This window comes from Cavia porcellus, unplaced genomic scaffold (assembly GCF_034190915.1).
Source record: "Cavia porcellus strain 051 isolate PalLab524CR breed Dunkin Hartley unplaced genomic scaffold, mCavPor4.1 scaffold_8, whole genome shotgun sequence".
NCBI lineage: Eukaryota > Metazoa > Chordata > Mammalia > Rodentia > Caviidae > Cavia > Cavia porcellus.
In genome coordinates, this window is record NW_026947491.1 from 45631782 (window position 1) to 45651445 (window position 19664).

The 19664-nt window shown below is 42.8% G+C and overlaps 2 protein-coding genes across 7 annotated transcripts in view; one reads left to right on the forward strand and one right to left on the reverse strand.

The window, feature by feature from the left end:
- The window catches only part of Cbx5 (chromobox 5), a 50066-nt gene extending 39657 nt beyond the window's left edge, over positions 1–10409 (reverse strand). The window contains exons 1-2 of one of the 4 annotated variants that reach the window (XM_013159301.3): positions 10218–10343; positions 9879–10042 (exon numbers count right to left, since the gene is read on the reverse strand). In XM_013159301.3, coding sequence (XP_013014755.1) covers positions 9879–9896 — 18 coding nt within the window. In that variant the 5' untranslated portion in view covers positions 9897–10042; positions 10218–10343. Of the gene's footprint in view, positions 1–1214; positions 1279–9878; positions 10054–10217 lie in introns of those variants that run through there. The other 3 variants (XM_013159302.3, XM_003476240.5, XM_063254881.1) reach the window with 3 other exon arrangements.
- A 399-nt stretch (positions 10410–10808) lies between these two features.
- Positions 10809–17864, forward strand: Hnrnpa1 (heterogeneous nuclear ribonucleoprotein A1). Of its 3 annotated transcripts, XR_010049302.1 has the most exons (12): positions 10809–11016; positions 11523–11639; positions 11862–12008; positions 12127–12337; positions 12427–12519; positions 12610–12702; positions 12970–13044; positions 13248–13406; positions 13961–14116; positions 14522–14586; positions 16917–16986; positions 17718–17864. XR_010049302.1 is itself a non-coding variant. In XM_063254878.1 (11 exons), exons 1-10 carry the CDS (start codon positions 11002–11004, stop codon positions 14575–14577), a joined length of 1122 nt encoding a protein of 373 aa, XP_063110948.1. In that variant the 5' UTR covers positions 10809–11001; the 3' UTR covers positions 14578–14586; positions 14814–15513. The 3 variants fall into 3 exon arrangements, 2 of the variants coding, with proteins under 2 accessions (XP_063110948.1, XP_063110949.1); XM_063254878.1 differs by lacking the exons at positions 16917–16986; positions 17718–17864 and adding an exon at positions 14814–15513; XM_063254879.1 differs by lacking the exons at positions 13248–13406; positions 16917–16986; positions 17718–17864 and adding an exon at positions 14814–15513.
- The last annotated feature ends 1800 nt before the right edge of the window (positions 17865–19664 follow it).

Genomic DNA, 19664 nt, shown 5'->3' on the forward strand with positions numbered 1-19664 from the left:
AATGCCCTGTCCTGGGCTTCTCCACCATCAGACAAGCTTACAGGAGTCAGGCAGGCCCAACAGGGGGTTTTCCATGTCAGTTATACCAAACTGACCCTTGGTCTGTGATTTGGCTACATCAGCAGTGTACCCTTGGGGCTACACCAATATACTGGCACTGGTTACCAGTACATTGGCATAGGGTGGCTATCTAGTAACAACAGGCCAGCATGTAGCTGTAGGAGCTGAATCCAATAACCTGCTATCCATCAATGATCAAAGGCTGTGGGGCACTGGGGAGTTATATCAAGAGGCACTGCCTCCCAACAAATTCAGGGCCCAAGAATGGTTAGCAACCAGGGCCTCATGATAGGGCCTGAGGGTAAAGGGCCTTTAAACTGAAGTAGTTCCAGTTAGCTCAGGGTGGAGAGGTGGGGATCAGTTCAATGAGAGGTTTGTGTCTTTGGCAGGCAATCTCTCCTGCAGTCTTCAGGGGACTGTGTGGTCCAGGTGGCCAAGGTGTCTTAGGGTTGAGCCTTTCTAGGTTGAGTGGAAGATACACAAGATGATACCTGCAACTTTAACAGCAGTTGAGGTGACCGCCACTAAGGTGGAAGGCCCTGTCCACACAGGTTGAAGGGGTTCTTTTTTCCAATCTTTGACCTAGACTGAGTCTCCTGGCAGGAAAGAATAGGCAAGGTATCTGAGAGGACTGGGATTCTCTCAGGGTCAATCTTGTTGATGTGAAGAACATTTCCCCCAGGACTTGCAACTAAATAGTCAGATTTGATCCTCCTAGCTATATGCCATCTCCTTCAAGGGCTCTAATGATGGGAACATTAGATCTCACAAACAGATCTCCTAGGTGGAGAAGCCAAATGACCACAGTGTGCTTTGGGCCACAATAGGGCCAAGGCAAGTGGGTCTTTTAACAGAACTCAGCCGTAGTAGTTTTTAGGGTGTTATTCATGTACTTTACTCAATTCTGAGGTCTTACAGGCTGTATGGAGATTCCATCTGATCTTCAGATTCACAAAGGCCTGTGTTATTTCTGCCTCAAAGGCCAGTCCACTGTTACCCCTCATAGTGAGGGCAGTCCATACTGGGAAATGATTCCTCACAGCAAAACCTTGGCCATTCTCAGGCTCTTTCCCTCCGCCTGGGTATGGCCTCCCCCAGCAAGAATACGTACAGACAAGGACCAGTAGATATTTATAAATGCAGCATGGCTTTACCTCGGTGAAGTCAGTCTCTAGGTCTTCAAGAGGAGGTCCTGGTGTGATGGATTTCCAGAGTAGACTGTTCAGAAAACAGGCTTAGCATCAATTACTTATGGTGGCACAGAGGGACAAGAGCTAGAGGATGCAGAAATATCGGCCCAGAAATGTCTCCAAGGTTGTCTTTCCCACAGTTCATGACATTGTTCAAAGAGAGAAAGCCAACCTCTGGGACACAAAGGGTCTTTTAGTCAGGAAGGAACCACTATCCTGCCAGGGATTTACAGGCTTTTTCTCTCTGAGCTTAACAGTCCTCCTCTTGGGAATACCCTGATTCCTAAGGGTATGTTGGGCCATCATATTTTGGGAGGTTTTGGGGTTGGGACTGGCTTGTCTCCCCAGGCCACATCTCAAGCTAACCTGTCTTCCAACTTATTTCCTTGAGTAATAGTTTTTTCCTTCTTGGTGTCCACAACGTGTATGATGGCTACTTCCAGAGGTTGGAGTATCTCATTTCTGTTTTTCTTTCCCCAGCAGTCACCAGTCCTTATATATAACTCCATGGATGTGGACCATAACAAAGGCATATTTGGAATCAGTATACATGTTGATCATCTTTCTTTTTCCCCACCTGAGGGCCCAAATGAGGGTCAAGAGCTCAGCTCTCTGAGCTGACCACCCCTTTAGAAGGGGACCAGCTTCAATGATCTGGTCATTGGGGTACTATGTACTCAGTTAAATGTTCTCTATTCTGAATCAAACTACTGCCATCTGTCAACCGATTTATGTCTGGTCTGCGTTCAGACACCTGAGGTCTCGTGGAGAACATCTTGTCAATGACTTCCATTATGCTCTGGCAACCTGTCCTCAGTCAGCAGTAAGGTAGCCAGGTTAGGTCTCTAGAGTGATTTGAGGATTTTCACAGAGCAGCCCTTGATATTGTCTTCTGGCTCTGGAGAGCCATTTGTCCTTGGTTATTCATCAGGGTTATGAATGGGTGAGCAGCTTTGACTTGGGGTGTCCCAAGGTTAATTTGTTGGCCTCTCTAATGAAGGTGGCCATCACTGCCAAAGCTCAAAGGCAAGGAGGCCACCCCACCACAAGAGCATCTAACTGCTTTGGTAAGTAGGCCACCAGCCTCTGCTACAGTTAATCATCTAGGTCAAGACACTGAGAACTCTTTTTTTTTTTTTTTTTTTTAAACAAAGAGGTTTAGTGTTCTACTTATATGAGGTAGTCCTAAAGCTGGGGCATAGGCAAGCAGCCTTTTGCTTTCTTTAAAAGACTGTTTTTATTGGTTGCCCATTAAAGAGGTTTTTTCCTCTGGTCCAGTCCGTGAAGTGTACAGAGGCTTGCCCTCCTCAAAGAACCCAGGTATAGGGGATTTAGCTCAGCGGCATAAGCACCTGCCTGGCAAGCATGAGGTTGTGAGTTTGATCCCCGGTACAAAAAAAAAAAAAAGAACCCAGGTTTCCAGATACAACAAGAACCAGTTGCCCCTAAAAAGTTTCTTCCTGCTGATAGCTTTGGGATAGTCACAATGGTAACTCATCGGCTTTTGGGAGTCTCAGGGTTAAAGATATAGAATGCCTCACAGAGCCACTAATAAAAGTCTCCAGGCTACTGCTCCAAATTCTGTGACTGTAACAACCTATGACATGCTAGTAGGCTTCTTGGCCCTTCCCCAGATTCCTAAGGACTGCCTCCCAGTATTGTAGGAAGGAAGCTCTTGATGTCAGGGGCTACCTCTCCACCAAGTCTCATGGTCTAATACTCCAGGCAAAGCCCAACTCTGAAGCCATTTTCTTGCCTCAGTCAGAAAGCTGTACCTTTCTTCGATATTGAACAGGGTGAGGAGCAGCTGGTAGCAGTCACCTCAAGTGTGCTGCTGAGTCTGGAAGTTAGATTAAGATTGATGAGTGCCTGAGGCTTTTTTGAATAAACTGGGGTGTGGTGTTTCCAGTTCAAGTCAGTGGTGCTGAAGGGCTGGTAATAAAGCATGACCTGACTAGGCTACTCAGTTCCAGTTATGTTGTACCTCACATGTGCAGGTCCCCGAGCCTCCTGAAGAGGCACCTGGAGAGCTGGCAGCTTTGCCAAACATAGCAGTCAGGCAAGACAGTTATCAACTTGGTCAGGTTCTTCAATGAAGGGTGGGTCAAGCCAATCAGGCAAGGGTGGAGAGTCCAACAGAGGAAGACTGTCAAGAAGGCTTAGTGGCAAGGGACAACACAGCAGAGTCAAGGACTTGAGATGTATCCCAGTGAATTGGTTTTCTCTGAACCTTTGGGGCTTGACTCAAAGCTTGTATGACAAAGACCTTGTTTTGTCCCTTTTCAATCACGCAGAATCGGACCCAAACCAGGAGGGTCTGGGCAATTTCTAGCCAGAAGTCAATATATGGGAATTGGTTGGGATGGCCCTAACTACATGATTGCCTGCATGTATATGGACATCCAAGGTCCCTTTGGGAGGTCATCCAACATTAAGTTGGGGCCAGTCTACCTCACAAAGGGTTCTTAGTTTATTGGGTTTTGATTTAATAACATAATCTCCATTAAATTCCTTTTTGAAGTTTTTGAACAGGCAATCTAGGGCAGTGGGTTTAGCCTGACAGACCCCATTATCCTAAGGTGTGTCTTCCCCATATATTGTGACGCAACAAAGGATAGGAGTCCCCAAAGATGTCTGCCTGGCTGAATCCCTCACAGAAACTTAAGCACATCTTAGCTAAGGTGTACCCACATAAACCGAGACTAGTCAGTCCCCTATTTCGGGGGATGAATCACTGTAATACCTTACAATGTTGCCACAGAAATGCAAGTTAGGGCCCACATGAACTCAATGCTGGGGCACCACAAATATGTACACACACACACACACACACACACACACACACACACACACGGTCATCCACATCCCACTATGGGAGACCAGTGACAGATCTTTTGAGACTCTGGTAGTGGTCGGATTCACCTTCTGTCTGTGGATAAGATGGACGTGGGATGGGTCCCAGGGCCTTACCTTGTCCCAAAGCTGCACCAAAGGACTGATCCAGCCCTCCACTGAATCTGGTTAGAAGTTGGTAAGACCAATGATTCCAGTGATTACCTTCTCCTGATGAAGGGGGTCTTGCCAAAGGGTAAGGAGGTGTACTATCTCATTCCTCCAGGCAAGTAACTCACTAGTCATTCCCCTGACTTTGGACCAATGGCACAATGGGCTAGCACGGTTAGGGTCCCAGCCAGGGAACCAAATGTTATGGTGGATCAGTTACCCAAAAGAACCGAGCTGCACTCAGAGGAGTGAAGAGAACCAACTTTATTACGCCATGGGGCCCAGAGGGGCTTGGCACCCCGAAGTCTGAGCCCCAGGCGTTCCTTTTTACCTGCTTGTATAAGAGGCCCGATTGGGCGTGCCAGCAGCATTACGGAAGCAGAACAGGGCATGGTGAAACAGCCATTTTATGCATATTTGCCATAGGTTTTAGTTTCCTTGGGTTCCATTTTCCTCATAAACAGAAATCTAACAAATCTGGGTCTAGGATACTACATAAGCCAACTTTTCTCAGGATGACCTGGACTTTATCCTGTTAGTACAAAGATCAGTTAAAATCATTCTCTATAAGCAAGAGAGAAAAAAATTCAAAGTTTATGTCAGGTTTATACCCAGAGTTTAAATTCACAAATAGTCACACTAATGGGCCTAGGATATAGCTCAGGGGCACAAGGGCCTGCCTAACAAGCACAAGATCCTGAGCTTGATTCCCAGTACAAAAGAAAAAAAAAAATTTACACTGCATCAAGTGCTATCATACACTGTAATTTGTTTTAAAAATATCCAGCTGGCGTAATGGCACACACCTGTAGTCTCAATATTCAGAAGGCTGAGGCAGGAGGATTGCCATACATTTGAAGCCACCCTGGGCTGTAGCCACAGTGAGTTTAAGACCAGTCTGGGCTACTGAACCGAGAACCTATCTCAAAATACCAAAAATAAGATAAAATTTAAATTCAAAATCCAATCCCTACATGTGAACATATGTAATCCCAGCACTCTGAGAGGCTGAGGCAGGAGGATCACAAGTTTTGTTTTTTGTTTTTTTTTTTTTTGTCTTTTTGAGACAGGGTCTCCGTGTGCAGTTCAGGCTAGTCTTGGGCTCACTTTGTAGCCTAGACTGGTCTCGAACTCACAACAATCCTCCTGCCTCAGCCTCCTGAGTGCTGGGATTATAGGCGTGAGCTACCACGCACGGCTGAGGATCGCAAGTTTGAGCCCAGCCTGGGCAATTTACACCTTGTCAACAACTAAAAGAGGGCTGGGGATATAGCTTAGTATGAAGGGCCTTGATTTAAGCTTACTGAGCTAGGTGTGGTGGTATACCCCTGGAGCCCTAGCACTTGTGAGACTGAGGCATAAAAGTTGCTGTGAGTTTAAGGCCAGACTGGGCTACAAAATGAGTTCCAAGTTCAGCCTGAACTGCATAGTAAAACCATGTCTTAGACACAGATAACAAAATAAAAAAACCTGGACACCACAAACATTATTTTAAAAAACTAATACCCATAACCCAATTTCAAATGAATGAAAATAAAAAGACGCTGGGGCATGTACAGCTGTAGTCCCGGCACTTGAGAGGGTGAGGCAGGAATTTGAGGCCAGCCTGGGTTACGGGTAGAGTTCCAGGCCAACCTGAACCACATGCTGAAATGGTCTACCAGGCAGAGAAATTAAACAGATGATTCCAGTAAGACATGGAAATCATGCTGTTACATAAAACACTTCATATAAAAACAAGAGGGGCTGAGAATATACCTCAGGGTTAGTGTGTTTAGCATACAGGAAGCCATGGTGGGTTCAAACCTCAACATAAAAACTCACTATTCTCCTTCAGAAACCTCTGTATCCTGAATTCCAAACCTTTCTTTTTAGTAAGTACAGTCGAAAGCTCTGAGAACGTGCTTGGTGTAGTGGCACATGCCTGTAATCTTAGCATTTGGGAGGCTGAAGCATTGCCTGGGCTATACAGTAAGACCCTGCTACAAAACAAAAGCTCTGAGACTCTCCAGAACTTCCCTAGATATATAAAAACCAAGCACTTCAGATATTTGCTCTCTTTTTTTCCTACCACCACCTTGCTAACCACTACCCATATAGAAGCTTTCTACTTATTAATTTTTAGACATACCAGTGAAGATGTTTTATTTTCTCTTTTAGTAAATAATCCTTTCAGGTTTGGTTTAATAGTGGGCCTCTAAGCACTAAACACTAATGCCTTTAACTTTTATAATAAAGATCTATCTCTGTGTAATTACAGAGTGGTACAAGTTAACAGTCAAACCAGATTTTCCAAAAGCAATAAATAAATGAATAAATAAATCTAGTTAATATTTTCAATATAGTACTCAGAATTTCAATGAAAAGTTATCACTAACTCTCCCTATCAGAGAAAAGTATTTATCACACCTACTAAGTACTACACTGGAAGAGAATTCATAATAAAACAGGCAACTTGGGCCTGGGGACATAACTCAGCAGCACATCATTTGCATGACAAAGCACAAGGTTGTGAGTTCAATTCCTGGTACCAAAAAAACTAAAAAAAAAAAAAGTCAAATTTACTGCACAGAAAGGCAAACTAAGCATGCTCAGTTCAAGTTCTAAAACTTTTCAAATAAAAACACATTAGTAAAAACACCAGCCAGGGATTTAGCTAGAGGCACAAGCGTCTGAGGTTGTGAATTTGCTCCCCAGTACAAAAAAAAGTAAAAACACCTAACAAGGGGTCACCAATATGTTTATAAATACAAGTAGCTGGGGCCAGAGATGCGAGAATCCACTCAGAGAACAATTTTTTTTTTCCTGAATGTCCTCAAACTGAATCAGAGAACAATTTGAAGTGCCTTGATTTGATTACCTATTCTTCAGATCAGGCCTGCCAGCCCCCTGCCAAAACAAAAGAAAAACAAAACAAAAACTGTGGGTCTGTAAACAGCTGTGGAATCAGGTTAGTAGAAATCAACCTGGTTCTTAAGAAAATTAAATAATATACTGTAGATGAAAAAATATGAGAGTGCTTTGCACATTTGGTAAAATTGTTTCAATGTGTACAACAAGGTAAGTGTAGTCTCTATTTCTTACTCAGAATCAAGGTCAAAAGCATTTGAGAGACAATGATCCAAAAAGAATCACAGAAAGGAGTTTAAATCGCATAAAAACGCTTTAAGAGGCTTCTAGCACAAAGTCCTTTTTGGGGGCAGCACTCGGGTTTTATAGAGCCTTCACTCTGAGCTACATTCCCAGCCCTTTTAGAAAAACTAAGGTAGGGTCTCAATAAATTGTTTAAGTAACCCTAACTGGGCTAAGTTCACCTTCTTCAAAAACATGTGCCAGGGCCAGGGATTTAGCTGAACAGCACAAGCGCCTGCCTGGCAAACACAAGGTTGCCAGTTCGATCCTCAGTACCAAAAACAAAACTGAACAACATGCACCTTTCCTTGGTGCTAAGAATTGAACCCAGGGCCTCTTACATACTAACCATGGGCTGCACCATTAAGCTGTATCACCAAATCCATATTTCTCATTATTTTAGCATGCCAAACACAAAATATATTCAAATGCATGTCTAAGTTGCAAGAAATCATAAAAACCTTACTGAAGTTTTACATTTATCCAAAAGAATGACTGATTCTGTATTTGGAGATAAAATCAGTGATCCATTTACCCCAGACCATTTTCTAAACACTTTATCCATCTTTTCCTACTGGGCAAAGTCTGAAGCTAATCCACTCTGGTGTGGGTTTTTTTAATTTTGTTTTTGTTACCGGGGATCAAACTCGTAGCTGCAGGCTTGCAAGGCTTTATGGCACTGAGCTAAATCCCCAGCCTTGTTTTGTTTCACTTGTTGGAGACAGGGTCTCATGTCCTCCAGGCTAACCTTGAATTTGTAGTGAGTGCTGGGATTGTGGTGACACAACATCCAGTACAACTTGTCACTTCAGATTGTATTTTTCACCATTATCATGGCACATGTCTATAAACCTATCTAGTACGGAGGCTAAGGCAGGAGAATCACAAAAACTTATCCAGGCAATTTGGGTAAAATCTGTCTCAAAATAAAAAGAGCTGGGGATGTAGCTTAGTGACACAGTGTTTACCTAACATTTAAGCTTCTGGGATCAACCTTTATATCAAATTACACTCTCCAAAAATAATTTTTCCCCACCCTTTCACCTTTTTTTTGGGGGGGGCGCTTCCAAACCTAACCAAATCTCAGCCTTAGTCCATTATCACATCATCTTTTAGAAGCTCAGCAAATGCATTATCAGCATAAAAGTTTATAACTATTAGTTATAAAATATAGCCTAGACCTTTTTCAAGTGTGGAAGCCTCTAATCCTGAGTACAGTTAATTATGTAATTGATTTTATTAGTATTTTCCACTGTCCTAAATGATCAGTGAACAGAATAATAACTTTTTTTTTGTCTTTTTCCTTTTTATCGGTACCGGGGATCGAACTCACACACTTATGCCACTGAGCAAAATCCCTAGCCCCGTGAATAATGAAACTTTTATACAGTCAAATATAATTAAAATTTGGCTGGGTGTCATGGTGCATGCCTGTAATCTCAGTACTTGGGAAGCTGAGGCAGGAGGTTCCTCCAGAGTTCAAGGACAGCCTGGCTATATAATGAATTCAATGCCAGCAGGAACTATATGCTGAGACCCTCTCTCAAAACACAAAAACTACAGATTTTTCAAATAACCCTAGAATAAGCATAGCGGGCATTACTAACAGAAGATAATCTAGTCTACATGTACAATACACTTTGAAGGAGATGTAATCTGAAAGATGGTGATCCAGATGATGGATGGGTCTTCTGTACCAAAAACCTAAAAACGTTTACACAGCTTTTTTTAAAAATCTAAAGTCGGACATTTTCAAAGGAGCCAGAGACGGGGCTGAGGACATCTTTAATGGTGCAAAGAAAGATATATTTTTGGGAGGAAAGGATCCTCTAGGAAACAGGCCAAGTATTTGCACTAGAGAAATAGATCATGAAAGAAAGAATGATAAGTACATGATGACTGGAAACACAAAAACAACTGATTTAATTTTTAATTTCTTTATTTTTATTTTTGAGACAGAATTTCACTATGTAGTTCAGGCTGGCCTTGAACTGACTTTGCAGCCCAGGCTGGCCTTGAACTTGCAGCAATCCTCCTGCCTCAGCCTCCAGAGTGCTGGGATTATAGGCGTGCTCCACCACGCCTAGCCAGTTTTTCACCACGCCTAGCCAATTTTTTATTTTTAATGACAAGTTATTATTCCTGCGAAGATTTAAACATTAAGAGAGCCAACTTGCCCCGATGCCAGTGTATCCCTAGTAGTACACATTTTAATGTGGGGCGTTCCAAATCCCTTCTTTTGGGCCTATTTGTTCACTGAAATACGTGATTTTAATGATGGAAATTTTTCTTGGACGCCTTTCATACGCCGATTGATCCTTTCGTTCTAAAACTCAATTGCCCTTCTCCCCCAACAATTCCAAATCTAAAATCCCCCTCTTCAATAAAGCCTGTCCATCTACTGTCTCCGGATGTGGCCCACCTATTTAACCGCCCAACTCCCGCGCTCCCCACTGGAATCAAACCGCTGCCTCTCGGAGAAGGCCAACCTACCGCGCGCTTCGTGCTCATTGGCTCAGTGAGACGCTGCTCAGGAAGGGAAAACCCGCCTCCCACATTCCGATGGCCCAAGGGCCGATCAGTCGGCAGCTCGAGGCAGACCCAATTGGCCTATACACTCGCCAGTCAAACTCTTCAGCTGCACAGCTCCAAAGAACCTGCAGGGATAAAACATCCCGCCCCCTGTTCTTCTATTGGTTGGCCCGATCGTTCGCTGCCCCTTCACTATTCCCCCCCACCCCACCCCGCGATCCATTCATTTCACACAATAACGGGCCCAACTGGGGCCAGTTCAAGACCTCGTATGAGTAAGCAAGACTCTCTGCCACTTACCCGGGATCGAGAGTGATCACTCACACTAACGCCCGCCCTGTTCCACTGTGGTGAGGCCGCACCACAGGCCACTGCCGCCACCGCCTTCTGCGCAACGCCAACCGCCCGCCAAAACGGATCCTTCCCTGCGCCTGCGCAACCAATCCTGGAACCGGACCCTTTCTCCGCCCACGACGCCTGCGCAAAACAGGGCACAACTCGCGCCACTACGCAGGCGCATCGTCCTCTCTGGCCCGCCATTTCACGTGTTCCTAGCGGCAGGCGGAACTTCTTACTACGCTTGCGTAAACTCGCCATTTTACTACACATGCGCTCAACTGGCGGCCAAGGCAAAAAAGTTTCGTCACAAACTACTTTCCTAACGTAGAGTACTAATCACCATTTGCAAAGTGGGTTGAACTTAATTTTAGGCCGTAGAGGATTAGAAAGGCGTGTAAGTCCCTGGGCATATTCATATATGAATGACTGATAAAATAGCCAATCAAAGTGGGTAACGCTAGCATTCCTCGGGAACCAATAGACTCAGAGGGGCGGAGGCCTTTGTAGAACGCCCAAATTGATGACGTATCAGGGCGTACGCACATCAGAGACCAATAGCAGGGAAAAACTGTTTCAGATGTCCAATGAGAGCTAGGTAGGGGTGGAGTCTACCAATGCCGCAAGCGCGGAGGCGGGATAAAAAGCGAGACTAGCCGTAGGCTGCCGAGTACGTTCCATAGCTTGTTCCTTTCTGCTGGTGAACACCGCGGAGGAAGCATCGTCAGTCTCTCTTCCAACTGCCGTCATGTCTAAGTCAGAGGTAAGCGTATTTGTTTTGCCAACTTTTTGTTTCTTACCCTTTCCCGAGTTCGGAAGGATGCAGTTTGTTTGCATTGCATGCAGTTTCTTTCAGCAGTTCTTCGGTCACAACCAGGGCCTGCTCCCAAAGTTCAGGTCGCCATTTTGTCCTCGTCGCCATGAGGCCGCTGCCTTCCAACCATTAGTTATCGTGCCGGAATAGTCACTCGTGACCAGACTTACGGGCACATAAAGTCTGTTTTATACTTTGTTTCCTGGACAAACGAGTGTCTTACAAGAGCTATTGGTGTGTTGCTGGCGACGCACCACCCTCCCGCACTGGCCTTTTGTTGCGCCTGCGTATGGAGTGGAGTAGGGACGCATGCGCTTGCGGCCTCGCAGCTCGCAGCACACCACCTCCCTTGGAGCAGCACGTGGCTTTTTGCGGCCGCGACGAACAATGAATGTTTCTTACATTGTTGCTTTAAATTTTTCGCCGCTATTAAATGCTTCCCTCTTCCACTCTAGTCTCCTAAGGAGCCTGAACAGCTGCGGAAGCTCTTCATTGGAGGGCTGAGCTTTGAAACAACTGATGAGAGTCTGAGAAGCCATTTTGAGCAATGGGGCACACTCACAGATTGCGTGGTAAGAACTGGAAGGGGACACAAGGCCATGTAATTAGCTGATTTTCTGGCTGTAGTTTTTACATGACGTGAAAATAATTTGGCAGAAGGACTTATCTGCTAGATGTGGGAAACTGAAAGGCCTTGTGCAGACGTCTGGTGTAAAGTTTCTTGGCCATACTTAAAAGTAGGAATGACTAACTTCCGGGGTCATGCCTTGCCTTAATGAATTGATTGTTCTCAGGTAATGAGAGATCCAAACACGAAGCGTTCCAGGGGCTTTGGGTTTGTCACTTACGCCACTGTGGAGGAGGTGGATGCAGCTATGAACGCGAGGCCACACAAAGTGGATGGAAGAGTTGTGGAACCAAAAAGAGCTGTCTCAAGAGAAGTGAGTACTTATTTTTTCCACGTGATGGCGAGCTGTTAACATCAGATTTGAAAGCAATCTAAAATCTGAGGGCACGTTTTGCTCATGTAACTAACTTATGTGATTTTTTTATCCTTAGGATTCTCAAAGACCAGGTGCCCATTTAACAGTGAAGAAGATCTTTGTTGGTGGCATTAAAGAAGACACTGAAGAACATCACCTACGAGATTATTTTGAACAGTACGGAAAAATTGAAGTGATTGAAATCATGACTGACCGAGGCAGTGGAAAAAAGAGAGGCTTTGCTTTTGTAACCTTTGATGACCATGATTCTGTGGATAAGATTGTCAGTAAGTAGCAAGTCAGCATTTAGTAAGGGCTATAAAACCATGTGTTGTCTGAATCCTCAGGTCTTGTTTGTCTTTTTAAATTTTTTTAGTTCAGAAATACCATACTGTGAACGGCCACAACTGTGAAGTAAGGAAAGCCCTGTCAAAGCAGGAGATGGCTAGTGCCTCATCTAGCCAAAGAGGTATGTTTAATTTAATACTTTGTTAAACCTTAAGAGGTAAATTTGAGCTACTGTAAAACCTTGGTGTAACCCTTGAATTTAACTTTTAAGGTCGAAGTGGTTCTGGAAATTTTGGTGGTGGTCGTGGAGGTGGTTTTGGTGGCAATGACAGTTTTGGTCGTGGAGGAAACTTCAGTGGTCGAGGTAAGGCTTACTGAAAAAATAATTCTGAAACTTTGTCTCTTTTTGGTACTGGGATTGAACTCATAACCTCATCCTTGCCAAGGCAGGGGTGTACACTGCTAAGCTAACCCCCAGTTCATCTTTTTTTTTTTTTAAACTAAAGTTAAATGTTACCTCAGTTTCTTTAATTTTTAATGCAGGCTTAATTGTGTATGTGTTTTAATAGGCAAGTCTTTGCTGTGTAATCTGTGTATCAAACTTAATTTAAAACTCTTATTTTCTTTCCAGGTGGCTTTGGTGGCAGCCGTGGTGGAGGTGGATATGGTGGCAGTGGGGATGGCTACAATGGATTTGGTAATGACGGTAAGTTTTTAAGAGAATATGTAAGTAAAATTTCCTGGCAACCTGTACCTTTAGAATAGGCTGGTAGAAACTAAATCTAGTGCATGAGAACTCAACTTGGCCCATAATACGCATGCTGTGAATAGGCTTTCAGCCAATACACTTGAACATATTATATATTGTTAAATACTTTTGTCTTATTGAGAAGAATTGTATTCTTATAGGTGGTTATGGAGGAGGCGGCCCTGGTTACTCTGGAGGAAGCAGAGGCTATGGAAGTGGTGGACAGGGTTATGGAAACCAGGGCAGTGGCTATGGCGGGAGTGGCAGCTATGACAGCTATAACAACGGAGGAGGCGGAGGCGGCTTTGGCGGTGGTAGTGGTAGGTATCCAGTGATCCAAGTACTTGGTGTGATAGCTAGAATAGCCTGTTAGAGTTTGTAACTTTGTTGGAATTTGAAGCTCTTAAAGCATTGTGTGGTACACTGCATGGTACATTATAAACAAGCTTGCTGTGCTACCTCCTCCTGGCTTTAAGCTGGGGCCGCCTCACTCCCAAATAATTAGATGGGTAAGTGGATAGTGGTGTCTTGAATTTGAGTTAGGTTAGCATCATGGCAGGATGTAGTGCCTACATTTTGGGACCTTAGGCATTTAGTTGATAATGTATTTGCACTGACCTTCAAGACTGGAGAGTGCTTGTAAGTACTACCAGGAAAAACAGAATTGTGTCATGGTGAGTTAGGTTTATTTTCTTAATGAGCAATTACTCAAATGTGAATGCCTTACAACCAGAGAGTAAAATGCAAAGAATTTGGAACAGTAGTTGGGAGGGAAAGGAAAGCTAATGTCACCTCTTTCATTCTGAACCCTAAGCTCAGTTGGGCATCAATCCTCTTCTCCAATTAACAGATAAAGGGCTTTTTCCATTTCCAGGAAGCAATTATGGAGGTGGTGGAAGCTACAATGAATTTGGCAGTTATAACAATCAGTCTTCAAATTTTGGACCCATGAAGGGAGGAAACTTTGGAGGCAGAAGCTCTGGGCCCTATGGTGGTGGAGGCCAGTACTTTACCAAACCACGAAATCAAGGTATAGTATGTATGTAGTATGGGGTAATCCCAGAAGGCTGGGTAGAATAGAGTTGGTGTTATCTCTTTAGTAGCCAGGTGTGGTAGTGCCACACGCCTATAATCCCACACTTGAAAGTTTATGCCAGGAGGATCAATGAGTTCAAGCCACCCTAGACTACATAGACCCTGTCTCAAAAAATCCAAAAAAAAGAAAAATACATGAACCCTTTGAATTGGTGTATTTGTAGATGGCAAAACTGCAATTGAAAGACATTAAACCTTGATGATTTGCAGTCAGATATGAATTTCATTTGATAACCTTTTGTCACTAAAGGCAGGACAGGGTCATGAATATGAATGTGGAATTATGTTAAATTGTTTGTGATAGTATTTTGAAAGCCTGAAAGAGATTTCTTTGTTTCAGGTGGCTATGGTGGTTCCAGCAGCAGCAGTAGCTATGGCAGTGGCAGAAGGTTTTAAATACTCCAGGTAAGCAAGCACCTTTTTTGTGCTGATTTGAATTTTCATAATTGCTGATAAACCCAGTAACCCTAATGTAGCTGAGCAGTGCAACATAGTTAACATTATAATTGCAGTAAAATTGTGGATATTAATGTTCAGATCAGCAAAATTTGTGGGAAACAACTTGCTGTTGGATTATAGCCTTGAGTCTTAATATGTTTAGATTAACAACTTTATTCCATATTGTTCAACAGGAAACAAAGCTTAGCAGGAGAGGAGAGCCAGAGAAGTGACAGGGAAGCTACAGGTTACAACAGATTTGTGAACTCAGCCAAGCACAGTGGTGGCAGGGCCTAGCTGCTACAAAGAAGACATGTTTTAGACAATACTCATGTGTATGGGCAAAAAACTCGAGGACTGTATTTGTGACTAATTGTATAACAGGTTATTTTAGTTTCTGTTCTGTGGAAAGTGTAAAGCATTCCAACAAAGGGTTTTAATGTAGACCTTTTTTTTTTTTTGCACCCATGCTGTTGATTGCTAAATGTAATAGTCTGATCATGACGCTGAATAAATGTGTCTTTTTTTAAATGTGCTGTGTAAAGTTAGTCTCCTCTGAAGCCATCTTGGTAAACATCCCCAACAGTGTGAAGTTAGAATTCTTTCAGGGTGATGCCAGGTTCCATTTAAAATTTCACAATTGCTTGGGCAATGAAGCCATTGTCTTCAGAAACCTTGGTATAGTTGAACTGTCAGTTAATGTTATGACCTCTGAATTTGACCATTGAAAAGGTCACCCAAGCAAGCAGTCAGTTACTTGGTTATAAAAAATGATTGTTGGCACATCCTATAAAGCTAAATTGAATAATGGTACCAGATACGATGATAGATGGGATTGAAGCTGTGTATCATCCATTATCATGTGTAATCAATAAACGATTTAATTCTCTTGAATGGAATGACAACTGTATGGATTTGGGACTGGCAGAGATTTGTACTTTTCCCTACCCATTGCCCCTGATAAATGTTGAATGCTATCACAATACAAGTTCAAAACTCTGCCAGAGAATAGCAACCAGCTGCTGGCTAAAGCTCCCCATAAATCCAGATTAGTTTTGGGAAGCTATTTCCCCCCTGCCCCCCCCCCCTCGCCCCAAGTTTACAAGTACCAGTAAAAATTTTAATTAACAAATAAGTTTACATTAAAGGAAAACTGCAGTTTCACTGGGTTGTGGTTGGGTGGGTTTTCAGATCAACCAATTCTTTGGAGATTAAAACCATAGAAATACGAAGAATTCTTTTCTGCATAGTAATTGTTTGCTGCAGTTTTCCTTTAAATATGGCACAAGGTCACACAACCATCTTAAAAGTGTTAATTGTATAGAAATTTTAAACTATTCCAACCATTGTTTGTACAATTTGAGCCTACCCTTTGGTACTCTTAACTTTGGTGCCCTTGTACTCAGTAGCATAGATACTTGTTATCAATAGGACTGTATATTCCATCCCATGGGTGTGTTACTTGGAAGGTTGGGGAGGGTCGGGGGAAGTGGGTGGGAGGTGGGTGGATGGGGAAACATGGACACAAGTTCCATGATACTGGCTGAGTTTGCAATAGCAGGTGGAACCTTAACTATTGAGGGAGTTTGCAGATACCTCAGGATTCGGGACAATGCCTTTAAAGATCCAGGAGATGTTCAGCTACTAGGAACTGCTAGCAAGTATAGCGCGAATGACTCCGAGCTCAGACACTCTGCAGCTGAGAGTAGACACTTATGGTATGTGGAGTACAGATAAGCCAGGGGCAGGCCACGCCACTCAACATGAAAGCTAGGAGAGTGAAGTTTCAGTGACCATCGCAAGGAAGGAGGCAGACAAGAGTAAGGCACACCTGACTCTTAGGACTAGCAGTCAGAACCAGGAGAAAAGGTTTTATTGCTATGCTGGTAGGTAAGAACAGATTTTACTTACATCCATTTAGTTAACCTAAAGTCCAGTTTTCTATTGCATTCTCCTTAATATATTGAGCCAAAACTAGTCCAGTTAAGCTGAACTTGGTTTTTCTGGAGATTGTTTTAAATTGATAACCCTACTCTTGCTGACTCCCAAATGAAGTAAATGAGCACATTAATTCTATTTGAATGTAATATTTTTGCTCATTAGTTTTTTTTTTTTTTCTCCTTACCTTCCTTTGACCCATTTCATTAAAATAATGGCTCAAAGTAATGCATTAGAACCCTTTCCCCGACATGGTGGGAGGGTGGGTGGGCCATTAATGGGAGGGAGGGTGGTTGTAGCTTCAAGATGGGCCTTGGTCTCAGAAAAGAGCTAGTTCTAAAAGTTGTTTACTTTTCTAGGGGAGGAATCTGCTTCTACAAGCTTATCAGCTGTTAATTTTTTTAAAAACCTCAAGTTGATAGCTAAAAGGTAAGTTTCTGTAAATCATTAAGAGTGCTTTGTATCTCCAGAGTAAAGAGTAACAGGTTGAACCTTAGATTGTAACCAAAATGACTCAATCTAGGTCTTGTTGGTATCACCAAAATGTTTATTAAAGAAGCTAGTTAGGCTGGGGTGTATGTTGCTCATGGCTAGAGCCATGGGTTTGTGCATGCTAAGACAACCATACATCCTTTCAGACTGGGTCCTGCTAAATTGCCCAGGCTTGCCCACAAACTTGGGATCTTTCTGGGTCAGCCTCCTGAGTTGCTCAGGTTCTAGATATGTCACTGTCCAGCTACAAAAGGCTAATTTTTTTTTTTAAGACAATTATCAGACTGTGGGGTCTCAGTTATCTTTGAACTAAGTTTTTTCTGTCTGCCTCCCTAGTGCTAGGTAGGATTATAGGTGTACACTGCCACACCTGGTAAGAACTGTCACTCAAGCCCTGCGTGGTGACTCACGCCTATAATCCCAGGCTGAGGTGGGAGGATCATTGCTAGATCAGCCTGGGTTACAAAGTGAGCTTAAGGCCAACCTGAACTGCATAGTGAGACCCTCTGGAAAAAGAAAAAAGCTGTCACTCAAACTTTTTTTTTTTTTTTGTCACTCAAACTTTAAAAGCAGTCTTGTTACATTGTTCATAATAGTAGTAGATACAATTGGTGGAGCCCATTGATTGCTTATGTAAAAATACTTAATGAACTTCTTTCATTTTACAGGGAACTTTCTTCTGAGGACCAACCTTTATTATCTGAGCCAATGTATTTGATTCTCACTGCCTGCAGTTGTTTTTAGCTGTTCTACAGCTTTGATCATAATCATTCAATTTTGTGAATGGATTTTTTAAATAAACTGCCTTTAGTTTATTTCCTTTGTCTCCTTTTATTTGTGATACTGCTCTCATTCCATTTCAGATTTAGGAGTGGAAAGGAAATGTGTCAGTGGTTAGTTTTGTCTGGCAAACTATTTAGCAGAGAACCACCCTTTACAAATAAAAAGGCATTAAGTAGGTTGTCAAAGACATTTGCCATACCCTTTTGAATTTTTGAGATAGGATCTCACTACCTAGTGCTGGCTGTTCTCAAACTGAACTTGCAGTCATTCTGCCTAGCATCCAGAGTACTGGGGTCACAGGTGGCCTTACAGCCAACTCTGGTTACTGAGGTTTGAAGCTAGATGTTAAAGAGCAGCCGATGTTGAAATTCATATTCAGATCCTGTGAGTAGTTCTATATTTTCTAATGCTATTCAGGTTTATGCTACTCGGTTGTGGTTTAATGAAAATTAAAGCACTCATCAGGAGTAATATTCCTCCATATCCTGTGTATTTAGCTTTCCATACTGGGGTTGAACCTAAAGCTTTCACATCTATAATCACTTTTTACTTTTAGAGAGGTCTTAGTAAATTGCTAAATTCAAGTTTGGGTCAAATTTACTATCCTGCTCCTGTATCAGTGCTGGGGCGCTGCTGCTATGGCATCACCCAGCAACTTGAGGGCAATACAGAATCAACTAGTAGCAAATACTCAAGATTCACTAAGTTTACCTATCCAGCCTGATTTTTTTTCTGTAGTTTGAGTTGGCATTGAACTCACTATGTAACCTATGCTGGCTTGACTCAGCCTTTTTTTTTTTTTTTTTTTTAACTTGTTTCTTGTCTCACAGAAAGGAGAGTGCCGGAATAGGTTAGACTTAATGCTGGGATTATAGGTATGCACCACTATGTCTGGCTCCAACCTAAATTTTGAAGCTAACAAAAGTAGGACCAGGTGTGGTGAGCGTTTCTGTTATTAGTATTCAGGAGGTTGAGGCAGGAGGATCACTTGAGTTTGAGGCCAGGTAGAAGTTGGACTAGAGATAAACTAAATTCTAGGAAAAATACGCTTCTATTCACATTTTTTTTTTTTTGATGCTGGGCATCTTAACTCATGACCTCGTGTTTGCCAAGTAGGCCCTTAAGCCTTTTAGGCCTGCTGACCCCTGGGCCCCTCTTCACATTTTAAAATACCCTAGTGGGGGCCTAAGGTATCTGAGATATGTGAAAAGAATAATGTTCTCTTTGCAAGACAAGCTGATTTTTTTTTTTTTAAGCCTGGGATCAAACTCATGACCTTACACTGTGCAGCTGAGCTGTCCCGCTCACCCAACAAGCTAATTAGTTCATTATGAATCCCAGGCTGGCCTTAAAATTCCACAATCTTGGTTTCTAGCTTTATTCATAACCAGTTTGCTAGAGGAGAATTCTCATTTTGAGTAATAGAATTGTGGCACAACTTGCTAGCTCAATGGCTTGATAAAATATTTCTACTGAAAAGTGTGTATTCCATTATTGCAATCCACATATACTTCGCCATATTTATATAAGGTTGAAAATAAATTTTTTACATGAGAAAAATTCAAGGAAGATAACCTTGTCCAAGTTCCTGTAACCACTGGATAAGTAACTCAGAACTGTTGTAGCCCTTCAGGTTGCCGTGCAGCAAATAGCTACACCTGCAGAACAGTCTCCCCACTAGGCTATGGTTTTTAGAACAGCACAGCATTGTCTCTTGTTTACTATACCAGCAAACCTAGAATTTAACTAGGTTGATGTCTGAATTTGCCTGTGAATTACTACCTGTTGTGAATCTGCATAGAATAGAAAAATCCTCAGTGTTCCTTAGGCAA